Source organism: Aspergillus alliaceus (assembly GCF_009176365.1).
Source record: "Aspergillus alliaceus strain CBS 536.65 unplaced genomic scaffold BDW43scaffold_12, whole genome shotgun sequence".
In the NCBI taxonomy this organism is placed as follows: Eukaryota; Fungi; Ascomycota; class Eurotiomycetes; order Eurotiales; family Aspergillaceae; genus Aspergillus; species Aspergillus alliaceus.
In genome coordinates, this window is record NW_022474695.1 from 253,311 (window position 1) to 276,680 (window position 23,370).

At 47.9% G+C, this 23,370-nt stretch overlaps 15 protein-coding genes across 15 annotated transcripts in view; 12 read left to right on the plus strand and 3 right to left on the minus strand.

Annotated features, from left to right (window-relative positions):
• Positions 1-20: 20 nt before the first annotated feature.
• Positions 21-964, minus strand: BDW43DRAFT_270026 (U6 snRNA-associated Sm-like protein LSm4). The gene is made up of 3 exons (XM_032041299.1): positions 782-964; positions 516-707; positions 21-466 (listed from the first exon to the last, which is right to left on the minus strand). Exons 1-3 carry the CDS (start codon positions 782-784, stop codon positions 293-295), a joined length of 369 nt encoding a protein of 122 aa, XP_031902226.1. The 5' UTR covers positions 785-964; the 3' UTR covers positions 21-292.
• A 567-nt stretch (positions 965-1,531) lies between these two features.
• On the plus strand, positions 1,532-2,375 carry BDW43DRAFT_32093 (uncharacterized protein). Its single transcript, XM_032049208.1, has one exon. It carries the CDS (start codon positions 1,740-1,742, stop codon positions 2,214-2,216), a length of 477 nt encoding a protein of 158 aa, XP_031902227.1. The 5' UTR covers positions 1,532-1,739; the 3' UTR covers positions 2,217-2,375.
• On the plus strand, positions 2,376-3,137 carry BDW43DRAFT_32115 (uncharacterized protein). The gene has a single exon (XM_032049274.1). The coding sequence runs from the start codon at positions 2,535-2,537 to the stop codon at positions 3,060-3,062; it is 528 nt and encodes a 175-aa protein (XP_031902228.1). The 5' UTR covers positions 2,376-2,534; the 3' UTR covers positions 3,063-3,137.
• Positions 3,137-5,016, minus strand: hat1 (histone acetyltransferase catalytic subunit HAT1). The gene is made up of 4 exons (XM_032049206.1): positions 4,938-5,016; positions 4,582-4,857; positions 4,251-4,515; positions 3,137-4,184 (listed from the first exon to the last, which is right to left on the minus strand). The coding sequence occupies exons 1-4, from the start codon at positions 4,954-4,956 to the stop codon at positions 3,212-3,214; spliced, it is 1,533 nt and encodes a 510-aa protein (XP_031902229.1). The 5' UTR covers positions 4,957-5,016; the 3' UTR covers positions 3,137-3,211.
• Positions 5,017-5,219: 203 nt separating this feature from the next.
• Positions 5,220-7,017, minus strand: BDW43DRAFT_318323 (uncharacterized protein; the record flags this gene model as incomplete). Its single annotated transcript, XM_032048684.1, has 10 exons — positions 5,220-5,437; positions 5,469-5,698; positions 5,752-5,866; positions 5,954-5,984; positions 6,068-6,132; positions 6,195-6,382; positions 6,547-6,630; positions 6,684-6,725; positions 6,783-6,857; positions 6,987-7,017. The coding sequence occupies 10 exons, from the start codon at positions 7,015-7,017 to the stop codon at positions 5,291-5,293; spliced, it is 1,008 nt and encodes a 335-aa protein (XP_031902230.1). The 3' UTR covers positions 5,220-5,290.
• An 850-nt stretch (positions 7,018-7,867) lies between these two features.
• Positions 7,868-8,929, plus strand: BDW43DRAFT_298921 (NAD(P)-binding protein; the record flags this gene model as incomplete). Its single annotated transcript, XM_032044640.1, has 7 exons — positions 7,868-7,900; positions 7,977-8,135; positions 8,178-8,296; positions 8,357-8,446; positions 8,497-8,675; positions 8,740-8,816; positions 8,876-8,929. 7 exons carry the CDS (start codon positions 7,868-7,870, stop codon positions 8,927-8,929), a joined length of 711 nt encoding a protein of 236 aa, XP_031902231.1.
• A 210-nt stretch (positions 8,930-9,139) lies between these two features.
• Positions 9,140-10,402, plus strand: BDW43DRAFT_270029 (uncharacterized protein). Its single transcript, XM_032041300.1, has one exon. It carries the CDS (start codon positions 9,266-9,268, stop codon positions 10,259-10,261), a length of 996 nt encoding a protein of 331 aa, XP_031902232.1. The 5' UTR covers positions 9,140-9,265; the 3' UTR covers positions 10,262-10,402.
• Positions 10,403-10,582: 180 nt separating this feature from the next.
• Positions 10,583-11,855, plus strand: BDW43DRAFT_270030 (YidH family protein). Its single transcript, XM_032041301.1, has 3 exons — positions 10,583-11,041; positions 11,100-11,359; positions 11,416-11,855. The coding sequence occupies exons 1-3, from the start codon at positions 10,846-10,848 to the stop codon at positions 11,455-11,457; spliced, it is 498 nt and encodes a 165-aa protein (XP_031902233.1). The 5' UTR covers positions 10,583-10,845; the 3' UTR covers positions 11,458-11,855.
• A 217-nt stretch (positions 11,856-12,072) lies between these two features.
• BDW43DRAFT_32136 (Mn(2+) transporter ATX2) lies at positions 12,073-13,766 on the plus strand. The gene is made up of 3 exons (XM_032049322.1): positions 12,073-12,434; positions 12,507-13,457; positions 13,524-13,766. The coding sequence occupies exons 1-3, from the start codon at positions 12,385-12,387 to the stop codon at positions 13,705-13,707; spliced, it is 1,185 nt and encodes a 394-aa protein (XP_031902234.1). The 5' UTR covers positions 12,073-12,384; the 3' UTR covers positions 13,708-13,766.
• Positions 13,767-14,991: 1,225 nt separating this feature from the next.
• BDW43DRAFT_32146 (uncharacterized protein) lies at positions 14,992-15,394 on the plus strand. The gene has a single exon (XM_032049333.1). The coding sequence runs from the start codon at positions 15,025-15,027 to the stop codon at positions 15,244-15,246; it is 222 nt and encodes a 73-aa protein (XP_031902236.1). The 5' UTR covers positions 14,992-15,024; the 3' UTR covers positions 15,247-15,394.
• BDW43DRAFT_270035 (F-box/WD repeat-containing protein) lies at positions 14,992-18,177 on the plus strand. Its single transcript, XM_032041302.1, has 4 exons — positions 14,992-15,961; positions 16,024-16,664; positions 16,727-17,438; positions 17,502-18,177. Exons 1-4 carry the CDS (start codon positions 15,542-15,544, stop codon positions 17,673-17,675), a joined length of 1,947 nt encoding a protein of 648 aa, XP_031902235.1. The 5' UTR covers positions 14,992-15,541; the 3' UTR covers positions 17,676-18,177.
• Positions 17,584-18,036, plus strand: BDW43DRAFT_32148 (uncharacterized protein). The gene has a single exon (XM_032049335.1). It carries the CDS (start codon positions 17,708-17,710, stop codon positions 17,987-17,989), a length of 282 nt encoding a protein of 93 aa, XP_031902237.1. The 5' UTR covers positions 17,584-17,707; the 3' UTR covers positions 17,990-18,036.
• A 174-nt stretch (positions 18,178-18,351) lies between the features above and the next one.
• BDW43DRAFT_270038 (putative C6 transcription factor) lies at positions 18,352-20,607 on the plus strand. The gene is made up of 3 exons (XM_032041303.1): positions 18,352-18,749; positions 18,878-19,573; positions 19,626-20,607. Exons 1-3 carry the CDS (start codon positions 18,690-18,692, stop codon positions 20,418-20,420), a joined length of 1,551 nt encoding a protein of 516 aa, XP_031902238.1. The 5' UTR covers positions 18,352-18,689; the 3' UTR covers positions 20,421-20,607.
• A 223-nt stretch (positions 20,608-20,830) lies between these two features.
• Positions 20,831-22,429, plus strand: BDW43DRAFT_32186 (putative mitochondrial phosphate transporter Pic2). Its single transcript, XM_032049427.1, has 5 exons — positions 20,831-21,158; positions 21,253-21,258; positions 21,320-21,970; positions 22,023-22,146; positions 22,201-22,429. Exons 1-5 carry the CDS (start codon positions 21,068-21,070, stop codon positions 22,250-22,252), a joined length of 924 nt encoding a protein of 307 aa, XP_031902239.1. The 5' UTR covers positions 20,831-21,067; the 3' UTR covers positions 22,253-22,429.
• Positions 22,430-22,692: 263 nt separating this feature from the next.
• The window catches only part of BDW43DRAFT_32183 (uncharacterized protein), a 1,441-nt gene continuing 763 nt past the window's right edge, over positions 22,693-23,370 (plus strand). The window contains exon 1 of the mRNA XM_032049419.1: positions 22,693-23,281. Within this exon, the coding sequence (XP_031902240.1) occupies positions 22,889-23,281 (393 nt within the window). The 5' untranslated portion in view covers positions 22,693-22,888. The remainder of the gene's footprint in view (positions 23,282-23,370) is intronic.

The following is a 23,370-nucleotide window of genomic DNA, read 5'->3' on the forward strand; positions in this document are numbered from 1 at the left end:
GTTTTACTAGACGCAGTAATCATAGATGTGCGGCCCTGATTAGCACAGTACTTTTACAAGATTTTATTATCCAGATTCTAAATAAGAAGGCTATTCAAGAAGGGAAATAAAAACAGTGGTTCTTATGGCACAATCCCCATTGGATTAAAAAAAAGAAAAGAAAACAGAGCCAGATACGCCAGGATCATGCTCAACTAATCCGCCCAACGGACCTCATAAATTACCTACACCTTCACCTCGGGGGTATCTATCTTTATCTCGCATCTCTTGTAATCATGACCTGGACATATCTTCAGTTGCTGCCGCCGCGACCGCGACCGCGACTACGTCCACGTCCACCACGACCACCCCGATCACCTCTGTCACCGCGGTGAGAGTGCCCACCCCGATTGCGGTTCGAGGGCTGATTTTGCTGCTGTTCCTTGACCATCTCTATGATCTCTTCGGGAATCCGTAGGTATTTGATCTAACCCACATTAGTACTCGGCCAGACCATGTGCGCCTAAGCAACATACATTGTTTCCTCTGATATAGACTTCGGGCAGCCGGAAGAACCGATCGCCTTCTGGACTAGTCTGAACGACTTCTTTAAGTATTAAGTTCATCCAGTTATCGCAATTGGCAAGATGTCCGTTCAACGTTTCGCCATTCTTGAGTTCCACGAGCATTGGATGGCCTTGAGCGGCCGTGAGGAGTCCGAGGGGCAACTGTGGGTAACTTGCCGTCAGTAATCACTGATCTAAAAGTGCAGTTGGCCATCTTTGATATGGTGAATAAATACCATTTCCAAGATGATTGGTCAGTGGGAGCGATATAAAAGATTGGTTGGTCTCCGAAAGTGCAGCGAGCGAGGGCTTAAACGGGTTGTTCTTAGCGATATCAGGTATGCGCTAACAAAGTGACACCGAATAGAAGCAGAGGAACGTAAGGAAAAACGAGTTTGGGGAGGAGCGGGCCCTCTATTTGTTGAATATGATAACCAAGGAGCTCCGCCCGAGCTTCCAGCGGCAGTGATCGCTACCTGGAGATCTGGATAAAAGTAAGTCCGAGAACCGTTTAGTATTGACTAAATAGTCAGATTACTGGGAATAAACCTGGACAGTAATCAGCCCCGAGTTCCGGCTGTTCTGGGCTTTCACCTTTTTGACAGCTTGCTCATCTATCTGTTGGATCCCAGCTGGGGAATGTGTCTCCATAAGGTCCCACAGTAATCATTCAGCTTTATCGTGCAAATTCGGGTCGCATACATGTAGTTCACCACTATCATGCGGTGGCCAGCGAGCTTAGCGTTACCATTTCTTCTAGTCTCACCCTCTAATTTCATCTTTGCTAGCCCATCGGCTCTCTATAAAAGCATGTCCACCTATACGCTACTGCGTCAAAGTCAGTTCAAGCCATTGGCCTTTACATTCGTATAATGTCCGACTTGCTTAAACGCCTGCATAGATAAGGGAGATACTGCAGTGGGATTTCAATTGCTATGCTCAGATTGTGGCTATGAGAGAACAATTGACTTCGTGAAATAGTGGTTTTGACTTGAATGGTGCTCTGTGTTATTTTCGGCTGATGAGGCCTTAGCCGCTTGAGCTGAGCATCCATATAGGGGATAGAGCCTGTGATGGGACAGGCTTGTTTCTCAACGGAAACGAGTTAGCTCACGCTTGGAATGACCACCATGGTTATGGCTCCGGGATCATTCCATCATATCTTGGCGATAGCCATGGAATACTAGCTGTCAAATGGCAAAGCGCTTAAATGAGCTAACTCGTCAGCTTCTGACAGTCCTGATGGACCCTGTCAGTGAATTCGACGCCCAGGACGAATTTGGGTTTACTGTTTTGTTTACACAGACTGAACCGCCAGGAATGCTTTGTCTGTGTACCCAACCATGGAATTCGTCGGTTGATGGTTCGTTAGCAGATCATTGGATGAACTTAGATGGGTCTGAATGTCTAGAAATCCAGTCGGATGCTAGTCATCCCGGGCGCGGGGGGGGGGCAATCCAGAAAATATCTCGAATGGCATTGGGCCCATCTACAGGATCTGGAGTGAAAAGCTCATCTTTTGCAACAGGTAATAAAGCGAGAAGAGCGGAGGATTCGCGAGACTACAGCACGATTGCACCGATTTTCACCCAAAATGGGGAGACTGTAGCACATTTGGGTGCAAATTCAAGGCCTCTTTTACTTATATCCCCGCCGCAATCCGCGGGGTAAGATACAGATTTGGGCCTTTCCCGGCATCACTCCCAGATGCATCATGCACCTGGTACTCGGCATGTAGCAGAATGCCAAAGAGTGTATTAAAATAGTGCAGGAAGAATCATCCATGGGATTGAGCGATATATTCCATGAAAATTCATGCAATACATTATCGTCAAGCTTTTCTGATTCGAGCACTGTTGAACAATCTACTCCTACTCAGGGCAAGATATATCACCCCAATTAAGCGTCAAGGAATTCGCCACGACCTGCTCGGTGATTATCCTTGTGTGTCTTATAATTGCACTGATCCTCAAAATATGTCGCAATACCATGTACTGCCTTCGACGCCGAGTAGATCGAGCCGCACGGCGCGAAGAACGACGAGCTCAGCTCGCCTATAGATCTGCAGCTCGGCGGTTTAGATGGCAAGAGTGGTGGGAAAGAGGAACCCAGGAACCCGAACAGATCGCCCCGCTTGACCATGACTTACCGCCCATTCGAAAACCGGAGCAGATCCTGCAGACTGAGGCTGTGACTAACCCATCTCTCAACTCTGGGGCCATGCAGGCTGAAATACAAGACCTCAGACGGGCATTTGAGTACGTCGATGAACTTGTTCGACAGCCAAACGGTACCTTGGAAGAGTCGTATCCCTCTAGGAAAGATGTGGGTCCTAATGTCGCCGAATATCTCGATGTAAGAAGCAAACCGCCAAATTCGATAGCCTCATCGAACGCCAGTCTCTCGACAGTTACATCGATAGGAACTACAAGTCTGACGAATCTGGATACTACTTCGTCTGCTACTATAGATACGTTGGAAATTACAGATACTGCCGTGCCCAGCTACCATGAGTGATTCGATTCATGCGTAGAAACGATATACAAATGACGGCATGGATTTGATGACTCATGAGCGCTGATATTACATTTGTTGAATCTTCCTGTGTATAGATTGAACCAAGTTCGCCGACTCTGGAAGCCTAAAAGGAGAACACAAATCATAAATTAGACCTTTGGGCGCTTGGCAGCTTCCAGTTCATCCTCTTCCTCGTCATCATCCTCTACCGTGAACTTCCTCTTAACGCGCTGATCCCTGGCGGAAGCATCACTAGAACTTGTGCCTGAGTCTTCTAGAACTGCAGTTTCAGATAATTCACCAGATTCACTTTGTTTGGCCAGCAAAGCCTCTTCTCGGGCAGTGAAGACTTTGATTAGCGCTTCGTAGCCTTCCTCTACGTTGGTCACCGTCTCCTCCAGCTTTTCAATGCGGTCACTCATCTCTAGCTGGATGAGAATATCCCGAGAGCGCTTGAAGAGACGCTGCTTGACTAGCATGCGCCACCAGTAGTACCGTCGTTCATTGGGGTCTTCTGCATTATATTTCTTGATCAATAGGCGGGACATATTTGCGCCACCAGCATGACGATATTTGGTTGGGATCTCGCCCAAAAGAAACATTTCCAAGACATGAGCAAACTGCGTTGAGGCAATTTTATGAGAGGCGCGGATGTCATGGAGAAGCTTTGTGGGGATGAGTGCGGATGTTGGGACGCGACGGGGTCGTTGTTTTTTAGAAAGCCCTTCGTAGGGATCGGGGTCGATATTCACGTTGTGTTTCAGGAATTCTGGGCGCAAAATGTGGAAGTCTGCGGTATCGCGGAGCGCATCGAACGCTTCGTTAGGGTCTTCAACTGTCAATTCGACAATTGTCGGGTCGTTGAAGCATGCAGTATGGATGGTTGTGTATAGATGGGTACCATGACCCGAGCCCTGGTGGGGGGGGAGGATGAGGAATTGGGCAATCCGTAACCGTGATGGTAGCTGTGCAGGCCTGATTTCGGGTCCTGGGAATGGATCATTCTTGAACGTGGTTTTCTCCGAAGTATCACTCTGATAGAACCACCAGCGATAGGTTGTCGCATATCCGACGATGGAATATTGTGAAGCAGTGGGAGTCGGAGGCTTCACCTTCTCGTACCTATGGTCATCGGGTTATCGTCAGCCATGTTCAGGCTTTCTCCCCAGGCATAAAAGGATCTCATACACAAAGTAGACCGTCCAACGTTCAAGTGTCCACTCAGGATCATCTGTTTCTAGGGGCGTTCCAGCCTCGATAAATAGCGACACAAAGACCTGAGCACGATCCAACAGCCGTCGCACCTGAGGATCAGCAAGAGATCCCGCCCAGATCTCGTATGTTCTTCCCCGGGTGACATAGTTATGGACAAGCTTCCCCGGCGGCACAAAGTTCTTCGCATCCGTGTCCTCTTGCACGGCGTTCTCGTAATCTGAAAGTTCGGAGAAAGCCTCTGAAGGGTTACCCATTCGTCAGCCGCGGTACAGTGATTCAAGCTCAACCTCAGATCAAGTACTACCTTCTGGAATCCATGGTTTTAATGTCTTCAACAGGTCAACCGCTGCGGTGTCGCCCACGGGCTTGAACTTCTCATCGTAGGAGATATGAATATGCGGACGGAGGTCATGAGCAGCAAATCGCAAACGAATAATCAGGCCCTTGTAACCAAAAATAGTCTCATCATCACCGAAAATCGGATAAGTAAACTGCGGATGGAAACTAGAGATGGTCTTCGGCTTTTGTTCACTGGGCTGGACCACGGTGATCTGGACGGCGTCATTAGCGTCGCAGGTCCCTAAAACGAGATTGACGCCGGTCAGCTGGATTGTAGCTCTCAAAGTATGGGGGTGATGGGTAGCATGGAGGAGTAATTACAGTCGCCTTCGCTCGCCATGTTGACTAGGATGAAAGAAAGTAAGGAATCCTTTGAATGAGAGTTGGGAGCTGAATAAAGTCAGTTTCTTTTCACTGATGACGGCGCGTGTTGAATCGCGTTTGCGCGAAGGTCCGGTATAACCGTTTCGGGTTTAGCTCCTGGAGGGATCTATGACACTCCATATCCTTACAAACGCTCACAGACAATTTAATTACTTTCCGGTAACATAAAGTAATGATTATTAGGAGCTATTTTATTTCCGCAATGGTACTAAAGTATAACTTGTCTAAGTAGCAAAAACTTTTATATCCAGTTATCTCAGACAAATAGCCCATGACAACAACGCGAGAGTCTAGACAAACGTCGACAAAAAAGCACAACAGCTAATGATCGCACTCAATTTATCCATATAGTCAATCGCCCCATTAGCAAGATCATCTTGGACCCAAATAGCCTGGATCATCTTTCTCACTAGAAAAAGGGATCGTGATGAAGCCATCTTCTCAGTCCTACCGATCAAGATCGAGAACCGTACGCCTCTCACCATCAGTTCGTGCTTCGCAGTCCGAGATAAACAAGGGGACTTGCCTCTCACAAGGGCCGAGTTGAGAGAGTTTTGTAAAGGCTCCTTTGATCCGTCGGTCGGCTTTGGCTGCTGGCTCGAGCAGGTTTCCGGATACCCGGTTGAAGTATACCAGCATCCCTAATTGGAGCAATTTTATGGCCATCGTCGTACTGGGATTGTTTCTCAGGAGGGTGTCTGAGGAGGGAATATTTCTTATTCTCCATGCGAGGATTCTTAAGAAGTTTTACAATCATCGATGCCTTCGTCGGATGCTGTGTGTAGTAACTTTACAGACATTGTGTCGAAAACCTCAGATAGAAGGTTTAGGGTAGTGTTATAGGGAGACGGTACCGAATGAGGGCGCTAACAGAAGTTGAAAAGCTACCCTTCGCTTGCAAAAGTTAGCGATAGCTTTTAGATGCGAATCTCTATGCAAGCATCCGGTGGGACCGGTGAGGTTTGCTGGCGCCAGTATATGAGGCTGAAACGTGATAGTACATCGTGGTAGTATACCCAGTCCAGCAAGTCATTGAAATCCATATCTTAATCATACTTGCCCATGACGGAGGCTTTATGACGCTTTTGACGCCTGTGATGTACCGCCTCCATTGGTCTGAGATGTAGGATACCTGGGGGTTCTATGTAGATGAGCATGACGGCATGATATGTGATAGAGAACGGAAGTTCATACGTTGACCTCGAATGAACACAAAAGCATCCCTGTGGCATCATGCTGAGCTGCTTGTGTTGCACCAATATTACCATTTGAGGTGGTTGTGAGGGCTCTAAGGGCGGAGATCTTGAGCTCCGGTGCCTGCGACTGCAGTCCGTCACATTGCAGAGACGACAGAGCGAGTAAAGTCTGCAGCTCTGCGGTGGCTTGAGGGGGAGGGCGTTATTTGCGAGGGTCATGCGCAGGCGTAATTTACCTAAATTCGTAGGGTCATGACCGAAAGTGCCAGAGAACGAGGCGTTGTATTGGACTGGGTTTTATTAGACCGGTGAGCTTTGAGATGCAGTGGTCAGGCGCGGTAACCACTTACCATATTGCAATAAGTACTTTTCTGTAGCCTGTAATTGGGTGGAACTAAAGGGTATAGGTGGACATAGGATGGGCTGTGTTGACCCTATACTGCGTTAATCTGTCTGACCCCTCCACAATGATAATAAACGATCTTACTGTTTGAAGCTAGACCTGACAGGTAGGTGTGCATTTCGATGTCTCATGTAGATATATTAACCAACTGAATGCCAGAAAACCGGGGGACCGTGCTCCTACTATGCAATGTCGACCGTCCTACCACGACACGCCTACTGTTGCTCGCTTTTGGCCAGGAGAGACGGAGGCCATATCCTTTTCAGGTTCGGCTTGATTGGGGGCACTGCGCGCAAACTGGAATGGCGCGGTCATAGAGGATTCGGCGATCTAGGACTCAACGTCAGCAAGCTCATAATATAGAGCGATCCCCATGGTGAAAATTACCGCGGCATGCTCCACAGCTCCTATTCGTCATTTTATTAGTTCTTTTTGCTTCTAGACAATGCCTTGGGGCTCTCAGGCGGGGTAAGAGTCGGGCAGGCTTAGATGGACGTGTGCATTACTGTGATAGGTAGGAATGGCGAGAAAGATTGGCTGTGTTGGGATGAAATTGTTAGAATGGCTGAGATTCTGGTTAGGATGTACCTTATCTTTCAATTTATATTGTTATGATCAGCTATCTGTTCATGTGTATATCAGATATGTCTGGATGCTATGGGTTATCTTACCTAAAAAATCAAATGGACATGTTAAACAGCATTGCCTACGTAGTGTAGAAGTGCGCTGATCAGATAGAGTACTGTAGATATGTACTAATAATCACCACAGTATGTTGTCACCCATGGGCCACTAATTAATTATTTAGCTAGGAGGCTATCTAAATTATCAAGCAAGGTACATGAACTAAGGTTCTAAACAAAAGTTACACATCAATCGGAATCGACGGTTGATAATGAATCGTCTAGGGCTTATATTAATCTTTGCTGCAACCCTACAGGTAGCTGGGTAAAAGGGCAACTATGCGCGAGACTGCAAGCATATACCACAATACCAAACATGAACGATATACTTGGATTTCAAATCACAGTGTCTATTTTAGACGATGTTTGGAATATTCCAGAATCTCCAATTGATGTTTTAATCGAGGAGCAGGTGCGTTGAGAGTAGATAAACACCGGGGGTTTTTCTGTATAAGTACACCTTGCTGATCCCTGGTCGGCTCAGTCCGTAGAATCGCGCAGTAAATATAGTCATATTCGAGCACTTCTTCTTGTTCCCTATAGTAAGTCTACCCTCCATCTAAGCCTGCTCCTTGCTTGTTCAACATGCCCAACTACGTTATCACGGAAGCTTCTAGGGTTATTGGCGAGGGTCTTACTTCCCAGCATCGGGTCGGGTTAAGAAAGACTACTGACCAGTGTTATTAATACTTAGTGGGAATTCCTCAGCCAACTGTCCAAGGAGCCCAACAACACAGTCATCGAACTAGTCAGGGACAAGACTGCGACCGAGAAAAGGGTGTCGGAAGAATTGCGGGGGCAGTCCAACGTACGTCTCGCGCAGGCCGATATCACCGGCTATAGCTCTCTACAGGTAAGTACCACAAGCCCCCTTTGCCTTACAATGTCCCTTTAGCCTATTCCATCCTGCCAAAACGCAGACACAACCCAGTTCACTGGCAGTGGACTCGACTACCTGATTGCTAACGCCGGTCTCATGCCCCAGTTTGATGCCTATGATCCTATCGGAGTTTTGTAAGTCAACTTTATACTGGACTCTGCGATGACCGCGGACTGATATTGGGAACAAAATAGGGGTCAACGACGCGAAGTCCTCGAAGAGTACTTGACGAAATACTTCAAAGTCAATGTCGTCGGCAACATTCACCTCTTCAAAATTTATTCGTGCCGCTTATACGTAAAGGACAGGTTAAGAAGGTAATTGCCCTCACCAGTGGTCAGGCGGCTCTGGACATGATCCCAAATTATAAGACAGAGGTGGCTTCGCTATATTCAATCAGCAAGCCGGGCTTTAACACCGCGGTGGTCAAGTTCAGTGCACAGTATAGCAAGGAGGGTGTGGTTTTCATGAGCATCTGTCCCGGGATGGCTGACACAGGATTATTTGCCGCTGGTATGTCAGATATCTGTGATGAGAATAATTATTCATATGGCCTAGCTGATGCCTTTTTTCATAGTAACCCTGGAACAGTTGCAAGGTTTGATGGGAATATGGAAGTCATTTGAAGAGTATGCGCCTCATTTCAAAGGCCCAGTACTGCGGCAGCTGCTGCCAAGGATGTGATTTCTGTGATGAATCCAGCGAGTGTTGAGAATGGGGATGGTGGTTCTTTTGTGTCGCACTACGGGAACCAACAGTGGCTTTAGCGGGCAACTTCAATTGCTAACTTGTTAGTACATACGGTCGGATTCAATTATAATAAACTACTAGGAGTGGAGTGAATATCAATCATATACTCGATATGAAAGCCATGTGGCGGCTGATCTCGGCTGGTACCCCGTACAGTACAGGACAAAGCGACCAATTGCGGGGAGACTATACTGTGTATTTAAACAGACCCCAGTCCTAATCCGCCCCAACAGCTCACCTCGCCATTGACGAGATTCACCCATAGCTCTGACTGTATCCTGCTAAAGGTCTCTTAAGTAACAAGCTTGAAGTCAGTACACTCTCTAGAGCTACTATACTATACACTTGGAACAATGTCAGTCACCAGCCCGCAAAGGATCACCGTGATCGGATTAGGGACCATCGGTATATCCATGACCGCACTGCACCTCTCTCGAGACAATGTGACGGTGGATGTGTTCGACACACGGCCAGACTTCAAACAGTACCTTTTCAATACATTGCCACACTTTCTGAGTCAAGGTACACCCTCAGAATCTCAATCATCAATGTCCACTGTGGCTTCCCTAATCTCTTCCGGCCGTTTGCACATTCACACATCACTGGAATCCGCCTGCGCGTCCGCCACTATCGTCCAAGAACAGGGACCAGAGAATCTCGAATTCAAGCAATCCCTCTGGGCTCAGGTGGAAACTTTGGCTCCACCGTCTGCGCATTTCTGGACCAGTACGTCTGGCATTGCCGCATCCGCCCAACAACAAAACTTGCATGATAAAACTCGCTTGCTCGTTGTTCATCCCTTTAACCCACCGCATATCATGCCGCTGTTGGAGATTGTCCCCTCTCCTGATACCTCGCCAGAGCGTGTGGAATTTGCTCGCGAGTACTTCTCCGTCCCTGGATCAAGGCATCGGCCCGTGGTCCTTAAAAAAGAGATCCCGGGGTTTGTGGGGAATCGATTAGCGTTTGCGTTGCTACGGGAGGCATGCTACCTGGTGCAGGAAGACGTAGTGAGCGCCAAAGATCTTGATACAATCATAATGGCCAGCTTAGGGCCGAGATGGGCGGGCAATGGCGTTTTTGAAAGCTATCAACAAGGAGGCGGCGAGGGTGGGATCCAAGCTTTCCTTGAAAAACTGGGTGAAACTATGCAGGTGGTGTGGGATGGTCTGGGAAAAGTAAATGTGCTAGGGAATGAAGAGACGGGTTGGAAGGAGAAGGTAGTCTCGCAGGTCAACGAGGCTTATGGGACGCTGACCCCAGCACAAGTCCACGAGAAGGAAGATAGATTGCGGGACTTTGTGACAATTCAGACTAAGGAGTATGGGCACGATCAACCTGAAGCATAGTTATATTATACCATGCAACATAATGCAAGATGTATGTAATATATGCGGTCATGACGTCATTAGTGGGACACGAGCAGAAAAATCACTTTGAAGAGGATATGGAGTCTGGACATATAAAAGACTTTATCTGGTTAATCAAACTGTGTGGCTATGCTTTAGGTCTAAGTTTCCATATACTAGGTTGTCAATACTGATGGCATGCAATTACTATAGTGGTGAAACACCTAGGTTTAGCCTAGCTTAAACCGGATATTTTTATATCATTAATAATAGTGCCTAAACCAGGTTCCAGGAATCAAGTTTCCAATATATTCTACCATTTTTACATTGTCCTTTGTACCCTCAAAACAAGACGATCGCCTTTCTCTTTAGGGCGCAAGTATAACCTTTTACCGTGCGAGTAGGTGGGGAACCGCTTGCGTAGTCCATCATCAAGTTCAGTGTTGATTCTTTCCGGCGGATTCATTAAGCAACAACAACCCCCGGCACTCCACGATCTACATATTCACTGAAAATATGGCCCTCGGCTTTGGGCCTGCCTCTAATATCCTATGAATTGAGAAGGGTGTCCCCCGTCGCGATTAATGGAGGGTATAGAGTTGGATTATACATCAGACCGCAGGAAGGTTGTCAATGAAGTCCCACAAGAAGAGACAAGAGTACCCGATCATAGCGGAGGGATTCATACTACGGGCAAACAAACTCGCTTGCACAAGTGGTGGTCGACCAAGATATGCCCCGAAGTGGCAGCTGAAGATGGGGACCCGCGAGATTTCCTCGGTATGTGTTCAAGAAGGGCATACTCACTTGAAACACTGTTACTGACTAGAACACATAGCGCTTGAGAGAACATATCTAGCGTATGTTCGCACGGGAAATGCGCTTGCTTCATTTGCGATTGTGGTCGCCCAGCTATTCATCCTTCATCATGATTCTGTAGTGGCTGGGAAAGTACTAGCTTGTCTATCGCTTGCGTTTGCCACATATGTCACGCTGATGGGAGCCATACGATATTTTCACCAACAAAGACATCTTCAGCAGAGGAAGTGCTATTTGTGGAATCCAGAGAATATCAGGGTTGCGTTAATATTTTTACTAGTAAGTGTACTCGGTATCATTTTTTGCATGTGGCCTATACTGAACAGTTTTTGAAGATTCCAGCTGTGGCTCTAGTCCTCGTGATTGTGTTTGGATAAACCCAAGAGGCGACTATGAGAGAGTACGTGATTTGAAGAGTTTGCATGACGAGTCAACCCAGGGATATTACATGACTATTTGATGCACGAAAATATATAGTCCAAACACTATTGGACGTTCCATTAATCAATAGCGAATGTTTTGGAAAAAGATTGTGAAGCCTTCCATTATCATTGAGGACTCAGTGAATGAATAACTGTGATAGTGACGGGCATAATCTTAATGACCAAGGGGAAAGATAGGGGTCGGATTATGCTCTCGTCAAGGGAGCCGAGACCTCTTGTGCTTAATTTTCAAATGAATTGTACTCGCAAACACTATAGAGGTTGTTTCCCGCAACCATCGATCTCTGTACAACAGAAAACAATGAATGCGGCAGGCGAAGCTTTTGCTATCTGTTTAATAAATTAGGTCGGTTAATTGATAATAGAAGAACAAAGTAGTCTTAAAAGTATATCTATATTAAGGGACAGCAAGGTAACATGCATCAGAGCACAAACCATGAACTCATCATTAGAGACACAAGAGGACTAAACCCACTTGTTGTTCTACATTCTATATATTTATCTCCGTAAATTCCTGGTCAAACGTCCCCTGGCGCCTGTGGGTCTTCCCGTCGCTGGGGCGCTTCCTTTTCCAACTGCGGCGGATCGCAATCTCTCTAACCACACGCCACGTCTTCAGTCCTACCTTGACGCATCTCCAGAAAAGAAAAGAAAAATTCTATTTGACCAGTCTTTCTCTTTCTCTCCAGTTTTTCAGTTGTTCCGCGCTGTCAACATTCCTCCTCCAGTCCACTTTGGCCCAGAAAAGCCGATAGAAAGGGAGTGTGGGAAATAACAGCTGTGTTAATTATTCCGCATTTGGCATGATGATCGAAGGCCTCTAGAGAAACGGAGACAAAGCTCTGGAAGAAGAGGTCAGCCATGGAGGGTCTTTTCACATTGCTCGCATTGAGCATTGTGATGGCAATTACGTGAGTTTGGATTTCGACAACTACCCCGCTGGACAGGTCTTGGTCATCTAACGAGCCCGTCTTGCTGGATAGATCTTTTGTTGTGGGCTCATTACCACTTGCATTCACGCTTTCCTCCTCTCAATTGAGACTCATATCCTCCCTTGGCATGGGAGTTTTGGTCGGAACATCCTTGATTGTTATTATTCCGGAGGGGGTAGAAACACTATACAGCGCAAAGTCGCCGAGTGAAGGGAGAGCACTCAGCGGTCGTTCAACAACGGCGGCCACAACTTGGCAGTATCAGAATATCCCGACTGTTGCTAGTGTTAATTATATAGAAGGCGTCAACCCCGCTGATGTCTCTTCGTCGGATGTACCTGCCGCGTTGCCTGTTTCCGACTCCACACCGTATATTACACGTCGCGAGCAGAAAGGGAAAGAGGAGGCGTCAGATGAAGACAAGAAGAAAGAAAACAAGGACGAAGGGAGCTCGCCGCATGCCTGGGTTGGAGTCGCCCTCATTAGCGGTTTCATTCTCATGTATCTAATCGACAAGCTCCCCGAATTCGCTGCTCCGGGCAAACAGGAACGAACACCATATCATATTTCTCTTGACAACCTAGGCTCCGGACTACGCCGCAATTCATCTCCCTCCCGAGAAGGTGGATTGTTGGATGCTGGAAATACCTCCAAGAGCAGCCACAGCTTTGCAACAACCACTGGGCTTGTCATCCATGCGGCTGCTGATGGGATCGCTCTGGGGGCATCTAGTTCCGACACGGGCCTAAGCTTCATCATATTCCTTGCTATTATGGTTCATAAGGCCCCGGCATCTTTTGGCCTTACATCCGTGTTGCTCAAACAGGGTCTCTCTAGTCGTTCTGCAAGAGCGCATCTATTAGTCTTTAGCCTGGCCGCACCCTTGGGCGCCTTAGCAACGTTCTTATTTGTGCAGGTAATGGGTTCAGGTTCCAGCAGTGATGTGTCTGTCACCCATTGGCGAACCGGGGTTCTTTTGTTGTTTTCGGCCGGGACATTCCTGTGAGTCTTGCATTGCGCAGGTCTTCCCTCCAAATGCACGATGACTAATGGACTTTTTTTTGGCAGGTACGTCGCTATGCACACAATGCAGGAGAACAGTCCAAACTCCGTCTCACGTGAGGCCCAAGGAAATGGATATGGCGACTCTAGAGATATACCGTCCAAATCCAACAAGTCCATGCGGGACTTGGTTGCCTCCGTTATCGGCATGATTCTGCCGCTGTTCTTACAGCTCGGTCATGCCCACTAACATCATCTTTACAGTCATATATTGTTACGGCTAGACTCACCTTTTCAAAGATTATAGCGATAACACAGTCATCTTCATACCCATGGTTCAATATTTTGTTTGCATTTGCACGGAGACTTAGCGTTCAAGAAGTTGGGAATATAGAGTTGGAAGTCTTCTTGTGAAGGGGCATGTCCGTTTATCTACTTCAGCTACTTGATGGCTCTCGGATATGCTGGGACTCATGTATTTTTGTTTATGTCTGGGAAGGCTAATTTGCTCTTGCTGAACCTTGCGACTCGATACCTTTTTTTTTAGTAGAAGCATTACGTATTATATTGTGGGTTCTTGTGATAATCTCGGTCATCATTGCATACCCTAGTCATGATCAGATTGACGTAGGGTGTGTTAGACCTCTATATAAAGTTGGAGGGAGCCTCTGTCGGGTTGAAACGATATCAAAGCCATAAACCCCAGACTCTTCGCTAAACTGGTGATGCAACAATGCGTCAAGTCTGACATGCCGTGGGAAGTACATGTTCCATGGTCGGATGCTGCATTGCCGTTCTCTGCATCCAAGGACTTGGGTCAAGATAGGGGTACAGAGTGTTTGGACCGGAGAACCTTAAGTCGTCGACCTCCTTCTTTTATTTATATGGGACGAACGTAGGGAACTTTTGGGATTGACGAATGGGCAAGAACTGAACCTGCACTGAGTACATTTATCATCGAACAAAGAGGTTGTTGAGTGCTAGCAATTCTGATTTATTGCTTTTTCTTGTTTTTCCTAGATTTTCTTTTTGTCCTTTTCTATTTATTTTCGTCTTCTGCCTAGGTAGCAACGAACTCCATGGCCGTTTGATACACATCCCTGCATTGACTAGTAGTATCTACTGCATGGGCGTCTGAAGTACATACTATCCCTCAAGTCACCCAGAAGGTACTCTTTCCATACAATCTTGCTAGCCATAGGAACACATTCCGATCCAGGCTCTAGGAGTAAAACGATAGGTTCGAGTTGATTTTTTGGACAAAGACGAGAGAGAATCAGGGGGAAAATTCTTTTTCTTTAAGGTCCGAATGACGATATATCTGCCGTTTTGACACATAACATACCAAACCAATTCCCACGAGCGATTCACCATTTGGAAAGTGGACCCCCCTTGGAACTCACTAATCAGAACCGGGAACCCCTTGGCCAGTCAGCGTCCAATTCCAATTGAGAGCACCTGACGAAGTCACGACATTGTAAGACTGAGATTACTCGTCAGTCCTTGTTCATTCTTCTCCGCTTGCTTTGCGAGTACTTTGCTGGCGTATCGTATCGATCTGGAATTTATGGCCTGGAGTTTGATGGTCGTCAGTGCTACATCTTTTCACAACCATTTCTCTTCTCTGTTACATCTTTTAGCTTGTCTTTCTTATTCCTTCACCTCTTCTTTTCCCTTGTTCCCTTCCTCCCCCCCTATTCCCGGGTTATCGCTAGTTAGTAGTTTCCCAACCCGCCCGTCGGAGATCATCCGCTTATTACATCGCTATTTTTCCCTCCCCTTCACCTAACCCGGCGTACCATCCTATTTATTTCTATTATATTCCTACCCCCTTCTCCCTTTATATACACATATATATACATTCACGTACCCTCAAATTTCGCGTACACTTTCCCTCTAATCTCCTATTACACTCGTTCCCCGCTTCTCAATCTATGACCGAAACAGAACCCCAAGGCGTCTGTGTGAGGATAGATCGATATTCGTGAAGGTTGGGTAGTGTCTAGTGGATGATATAACCGCCCTACAGTGCGCCACCTCCTCACACCCTCGGACGTTATCCCTCGACTGGGCCTGCCAACGGGATGAATCCGCGGAGTGTTCCTGAACAGCTGGCGACAGCCCATACCCGAACGTGTTCGGTCTCAGATTCCGTCGCTCCGTTCTCGAGTACGCATTCGAGGTCGCTATCGTCAAACAAGTCTATCACTTCGATTCCCCCGAATCTCCTTCCTTCAGCACCCGCATCGCCTCCCACTCCGGCTCCTAGTCCCACCCCTCATCAGAGACCTCCGACGTGGCAGTCGGCCGATGAAGATGATGACGCTTTTCTCCTGAATGCCAGGATCCATTTCAGTTCCCTTTCCAACTTCAAAAGGCAGAAGTTTTTGGAAGGTATTCTCAGCCTCTGTGATAGCCAACACCTGAGTTTTGTCTCTAGTTACGTCGGTCCTCGTTTGAGGAAGGACCCGTTTCTAGTCTTTCCAACGGAATTATGTTTAAGGGTATGTGACCTGGGTTATTGGGCCTTGCAAGCTCCGCTGACAGTGGCCATCTGTTCGATCAGGTTCTTTCCTTCATCGACGATCCGAAAACACTAGCAAGAGCATCTCAAGTATCAAGACGTTGGCGGGAGTTACTGAACGATGACATCACATGGAAGAACCTCTGTGAGAAGCATTCGTATGCGTCTCGTCGATCTTCGGAGGATGACCGGGATTTTCTCGACCCTTTTCACACTCAGCGCATGCATGCTTTATCCGGTACAGGCTCCCTGGCTGGGTCACGGAGTTCGGGTACCTCTTGTCATCAGGCCCGGGACGGGTTTCCCGGTCTGACTCGCTCTCTGTCGGGCGACTGGCTTTCCCCATCGAGTTTGTCATCCCGAAAGCGAAGAGCTCGACCTTTGTCCTACAGGACCCATTTCAAGCAGAAATATATGGTGGAATCCGCCTGGAATAAAGGCGGGCGATGCACCATCCGACACATTACACCAGACCAGGGGGTCGTCACGAGCCTGCACCTGACGCCTAAATATATCGTTGTTGCATTGGACAATGCGAAGATTCATATCTATGATACTAATGGAGACAATCAAAAGACGCTGCAAGGTCATGTGATGGGTGTATGGGCCATGGTCCCATGGGATGACATACTAGTGAGCGGTGGCTGCGACCGTGAGGTTCGCGTCTGGAATATGGCTACCGGGTAAGGGGGGATCCTCTCACGGACTGTAGGGAGTAAGGACGCTGACTATGTATGTGGAACAGAGCCGGTATCTATTTATTGCGTGGCCACACATCAACCGTGCGCTGTTTAAAGATGTCTGACCAAAACACGGCTATCTCAGGGTCTCGAGATACCACACTTCGGATATGGGATCTGGCTACGGGAACTTGTAGAAACGTCCTTGTTGGACATCAGGCTAGTGTCCGGTGTCTAGCGATTCATGGAGATCTAGTTGTTTCCGGAAGCTATGATACTACTGCGCGCATTTGGAGTATTTCCGAAGGGCGATGCCTGCGGACTCTTTCTGGGCACTTTAGTCAAATCTACGCAATCGCGTTCGACGGCAGGCGAATTGCAACAGGTAGTTTGGACACCAGTGTACGGATTTGGGACCCGCAATCTGGCCAATGCCATGCTATCCTCCAAGGCCATACGTCTTTGGTGGGGCAGCTCCAAATGCGAGGCGACACACTAGTGACTGGCGGCTCGGATGGGTCCGTCCGCGTTTGGTCTCTGACCAAAATGGCCCCAATCCACAGGCTAGCGGCACACGACAATAGCGTAACGAGCCTGCAATTTGACAGCTCGCGTATTGTCAGTGGCGGTAGTGACGGTCGAGTGAAGGTGTGGAGTCTGCAAAGTGGGCAGCTACTCCGAGAATTGTCCCAGCCCGCGGAGGCTGTCTGGAGGGTGGCTTTCGAGGAGGAAAAGGCTGTGATCATGGCTAGCCGATCGGGCCGTACGGTCATGGAGGTAAGCGATTCATCAATTTAACCTCCATCGCGGAAATGTGACTGATCGACCATACGTTGATAGGTTTGGACGTTCTCGCCTCCAGAAGAAGATACAGATGAAGTCGTGATTCAGAGCTCCTCCAGTACGCCAGGAATGCGACCTACTCAGGATGACAGCCGACATAGGGCGTACCTTTCCGACCCTCCGCTGGGCAACGATGATGACCAATTAATGCTGGATGTCCCTTCGTCTTAGCACTTTCTTGCCCCTTGGTTCGACGTTTGGAGATGACGATCATGTATTCCCCCACCCCAACCCGCCGCCTTTATGACTTTGACTTGAGCGTGCATGTCAAAGTAACTACTTTGTTTCCGGCGATCTCTAGAATCTTGGCAAGGTACGCGGTCATCAATCATGACCGGTCATCGCGTACCAGGATTTGCATCATGAGTGTTGATTTTGTGATTTGTGTCCCAACCTTACTGTTATTCGTCCTCATAAACCACGCAGATGGAGTTCCGAGTGGGGAACGGTCTCCCTTTGTGCAACTAAACTCATTACTAACCTGACGACGTACCAGCGTGAGTTAATTCCTCAAGAATTTTTTTTTATTCTTATAATAAGTTAGATGATATCCACCTCGGGAGGTGATGTATTTGGCGTTTAAAGGGGACTTGTGGTTGTCCCTCCCCCCTTTTGTTTGTTGCATAAAAAGCGAAGAGAATATATGGGAAACTCCCCAATAACTTGTACTAAATCAAAATCCAATATATTTGCATGAGTGATCCTACTTATTCATCAGTGGTGTATATTATATATTCCAAAGTTAAAGTGGAACGGCGATGACTAAGCCCTCTTGTGGCGTTGGTTTCTCCGCATATATGGATGTGTAAACCCATGACCCCGGGGCTTTTAATCAATCACGGCAATAGCTATATTGGTTTTAGTTGTCCGACATCATCCATGTCTATCCTTCATTCCTCCTTAGATACCTCGCAAAATTTGTCAAAGGTAGACTGACTAGATCGTCCATTACATCGGACTCTTTGAGCTCAATTGCTAGGCAGATAGATGACGAAAGTTTTCCCATCCTGAACAAAATCTAGCCCGAGTGGCTTTCCTCTTTGTCTTTCTTCTCTTCTCTTCAGATGTTACCTTAAGTTCTCTTCAGTCCCTTTTCTTTCCTCTCTCCTTTGAACTTTTTGGGAGGATTTAGATTATTGGTCATTATCTTTTCCTGTACCGGACCTATACAGCGGATAGGTGAACATGGTATACGGGGGGAAACCGAGCACAGGATGCCACTTATGCCGCAAACGGAAAATCAAGGTAGGATTATAATGAGAACTTTGTTATCTTAGCCTTACTTTTCCTATCTATACCCGGTTGGATTCTTATGGAATCCAAGGGTCCACATTCATTTTGATTCGGTCCACAAAGCTAAGCGCAACCTAAAGTGTGATGAAGCGCTACCCGGATGCCGAAACTGCTCTGTATACGGAAGGCCATGTCCAGGTTATCGACCAGACACAATCTTCCGCAATGAGAACCAGAAAGTGGCCCGACTGATGAGGAAGAGAAGTAGCACCCCCCCTGACAGTCAACCCAGCAGTCGAAGCACCTCGGTTAGCCTTAGTCGGCAGGAATCGCTACTACTTCTCCCCCACGTCGTCGACTCTACGTGGGAGGAACGAGCAGTCTGCCACTTTTTTGATCAATTCACGGTTGATAGTGACGCGAGCGATATATGTTTGAACCACCTGGGGTTTCTACCGTCACTGTATGCTGCATGTCGGGACAGCGGGCGAGACGACTCGGTATCTTCCTGCCTGCGGCTGGCAACTGAGGCAACTGCTCTCATTGCTCTGAGCAACCAGATGAACGCGTCGCCACTTCTTCTCAAAGCAAGAGCGTATTATGGAATGGCGCTTCATGAGCTTCGGAACATTCTGAGCTCACGATCCCAGGCAGTGAAGGACGAGACCTTCGCGACCATGGTCATCCTCTCCATCTTTGAAGATATCTCTGGAGAACGGACTGGACTCGCTAGCTCACACACAAAGGGGTTTGGGTTTCTAATGAAGCTGCGAGGAGAAGGTCAACTCAGTCATGCACAAGGTCGCGACCTATTCATCTGTGCTTATGTGCATACTGTTAGTATCAGCTAGATCTGGTTCTGTATGGAGAAGCTAACAAGCTGCTTAGCTTATTGAGAACATAGTTTTGCGAGCAAATATACGGTACAGCAGTGCTGATCTTATTTTCGGGCAGCTTGACCCTTCGGAACCGGTGCCTCGATTAATGATAACGGCAACGAAGATTGGTCATCTGTTCGCCGAGAGTTCTTCTGGTCAGGGATCATCAGAGGTAGATACCGTTACGCAAATTACCGGGTGGATCGAAACCGGCCGCCTGCTAGCCCTGGAAATGGCTGACTGGGGCCAACATTTGCCAGACAATTGGCTCCCCCTCGTCGTCCATACCCGGACGGGTGAATCATTTCTGACTTATCAGAATATATCTATTGCAGCAATCTGGACTTATTACCGCGCGGCACGGATTGCCCTCCAAAGACATATGCTTGATCTACGCGATACACTTGCTTCAATCGTCAATGACAGCCAGACCGTACAACGTGAAGCGGCGCTAGAGGAGATTGAAGAATTGACCACGGACACCTGTCGGGCAATCCCCTTCTCTCTGGGGGACATTGATGCACTGGGGAAGCCGATTCCAGCTTCTATAGAGGGACGGCCTCCCGTCCGCGCCATCTACGGGTATCTGATGCAGTGGCCGCTGTGGTACGTGTTAACGTTCGGCCTAGGAACCGCGGCACAGATGGAGCAGATTCGAAGCTCTCTGAGCCGGGTCGGTTCGGTACTGGGTATCAAACTGGCGCTTGTACTAGCGCAGCATGGCAGCGTTTCCGGACATACAGCTGCGTTGACGCCAAATTCTTTCCAGTTAATGCCATCGATGGGCGAGGTCTCTTGCATATGAAGCCTGTCGTTGACTATATATGTTTTATGACTACCATGTATGATGTCTACGGGTTGTGGTGCTATTAGCGGATGGGATTGATCGGCTCTCTTCTCCTGTATAATGAGCTGATACTATTTATGTATGTACTATTTTAATGGAGTATGTTTCTTTTTGCTCTAGCTTTTCCTCAAAGTGGACCCTGTATCCATGACGTCATCATTTCCGTCCACTACCGAAATTGTTTTGCCATACTCATAGTAAAACAGACAATCAGGGAATTAGCCTGGCCTTTAGGATGCATAAATGTAACATTCGTAGCAAATCCCCTTGGTATGCCGGCACTCCACTTCCGAGGTGGCTTGCGTAGGAGTACAAGTCACTTGCCGGTCTAGCCGCTCTTGAAGTCCATGTTGACTGGTCCCGATAAGGCTGGATGCTTGCTGACGACATGGCCTTCGTTTACTGTTTTATATAGCCGACCGAGCATTCCGACTTGTCCATATATACTCACCTCTCCCTTGGGCCATTTCTCCCTTCATCCTAGTCTATTCTTTCAATCGATCTAGTTCGAATTCTTGTTACACTTGCATTAGACTATGAACGGAGTTGTGTGAGGCCTTCCTTCTAGAATCAAACCCTTTTCATTCTCTAAAAGACTCCGCATTATGGCAACCCAGGAACGCACGCTTCCCATGGGGAAGATCGAGCCGAATACAGCCAAATATTTTGTCAATTGCGCCCTAGGTGGTATTATCGGTAGGCTTTCTCGGAAACAATCTGTGTCCTTGAACCCAAGAGAAAAATCAATGCTAACATATCCTTTCTTCTCCCCGTTCTTCATGATATAAAGCTTGTGGTAAGTCCTCTAAGCATATTCCCCCGCACACATAACCTAACGTTGATAACCCGTCTGCTAGGGCCTACCCATACATCCGTCACACCACTCGACCTTGTCAAGTGTCGCCGCCAAGTTGACCCCAAGATCTACACATCAAATATCTCCGCATGGCGCTCAATCTTCGCAAAAGAAGGGCTACGCGGTGTCTTCTTTGGCTGGTCTCCCACATTCATCGGGTACTCGTTCCAAGGCGCAGGCAAATATGGATTCTACGAGTATTTCAAGTATCTATACGGCGACCAGATGTTCCCGAACATGAACCGCACAGTGGTATATCTAGGCGCAAGTGCGTCGGCCGAATTCCTCGCCGACATGGCCCTCTGCCCGTTCGAGGCGATCAAGGTGCGCATGCAGACGACGCTGCCGCCGTATGCGCAAACGATGCGTGAGGGTTGGAGCAAGATCGTGGCCCAGGAGGGTTTCGGCGGCCTGTACAAGGGTCTGTATCCGCTCTGGGCGCGACAGATCCCCTACACCATGACCAAGTTCGCGACCTTCGAGGAGACGGTCAATGCCATCTACAGGTCTTTGGGCAAGTCGAAGGATAGCTGTAGCGGGCTGCAGCAGACGAGTATTAGTTTCCTGGGCGGCTATATTGCGGGCATCTTCTGTGCCATCGTCAGTCATCCGGCTGATGTGATGGTTAGCAAGCTTAATGCGGATCGGAAGGGTGAGTTTGATGTGTCTCTGTTGGGGCTTGTTTGGTGCTGATGGTATTCTAGCTGGGGAGTCAGCGGTGTCGGCTGTGTCGCGAATCTATGGTAATATCGGATTTTCGGGCCTGTGGAATGGTCTTCCAGTTCGTATTGTCATGCTGGGTACTTTGACTGGATTCCAATGGTTGATGTAAGTTGTTCATCATTTTCTGCGGCGAAGCACGATTGATTGACGTTGATCTAGTTACGACTCGTTCAAGGTGTTCCTTGGTCTTCCCACTACTGGTGGACATTGAAACAGGGGCCAAACACTGTGTAGAAATCCGGCTAGAGATCAGCAGTATGAACTTTAGTAGATAGTTTAGCAGAGTAATGAATATTCGCGATGCATTGAGTAGCAAAACAAGCGTTCTAGACGTGGCATTTATAAATCGAACAAGTCTGACCGCCTCCACACCAGACCCCAGGCGGCAGAATGAATCTAAAGCATCGCCAGTCCAGCGTCCAGATACCCGGCCATTGCGGCAGAATCCTATCATTTAGACTTGTTGCCTGACCTGCTGCGACTCGGAATTTGTCTGTCGCTTCAGCCTAACCCAAACATCCCTGTTTGCTCGTGTCTCGGCGAAGAGAATCTTACCGGTCCCGTCGACAATTGATCACCGATCACTTTCGCATCCTCAAGGCCTAGAATCTACTCACTGATCAATCAGCCCTTTGTCCCGGAATAACGTGTTGATCGAGAAACGCCCCCAGTCCAAGTGTCACCCAACGCAATCTAAACCAACTAGCCTGAACAGCCTCGATCCATCTAATCAACCACCCCAAATCTACAACTCATACTCTACATCTACCCTCGACTTTTACCAGCCTGACAATCAACAAACAACCCTCGACAAAACACCCCCCCGGAATAAGAAAAGCCAGTCGCAATGGAATCATCTACAAAACACTCAACATCAATCCCATCCTCCAACCCGCCCAGCGTCGAAGTCGCCTACAAACGCAAATGCATCGCCCTCAAGAAGCGCTTAAGTGAAATCGAGGCCGAAAATGAGCTGATGCGCACACGCAACCGTCGCGGCTGGCAGTACATCCAGAAGATGCGTCTCGAGTCGTGTATTCTACTCGAGCGACTGGCTAAAGTCACCGGCATGACGGAGGATGCCCAGGCAGGCGTGAACCCGGAGCTGCGGGCCCGCGCGGCGGCGATGATGTCCAATGCGGCCGTTCTGGATGGTCTGGCGGGTCAAAGTGGGAAGGAGGGGAGTGGTGCGCTTTATGAGGATGAGACAGAGGGGAGCTCGGATGAACAGCCGCCTACTGTAAGTTTTTCTCTTTCTCTTTCTCTCTCTCTCTGTCTTTTTTTTTTTTTTTTTTTTTTTTTTTTTTTTTTTTTTTTTTTTTTTTTTTT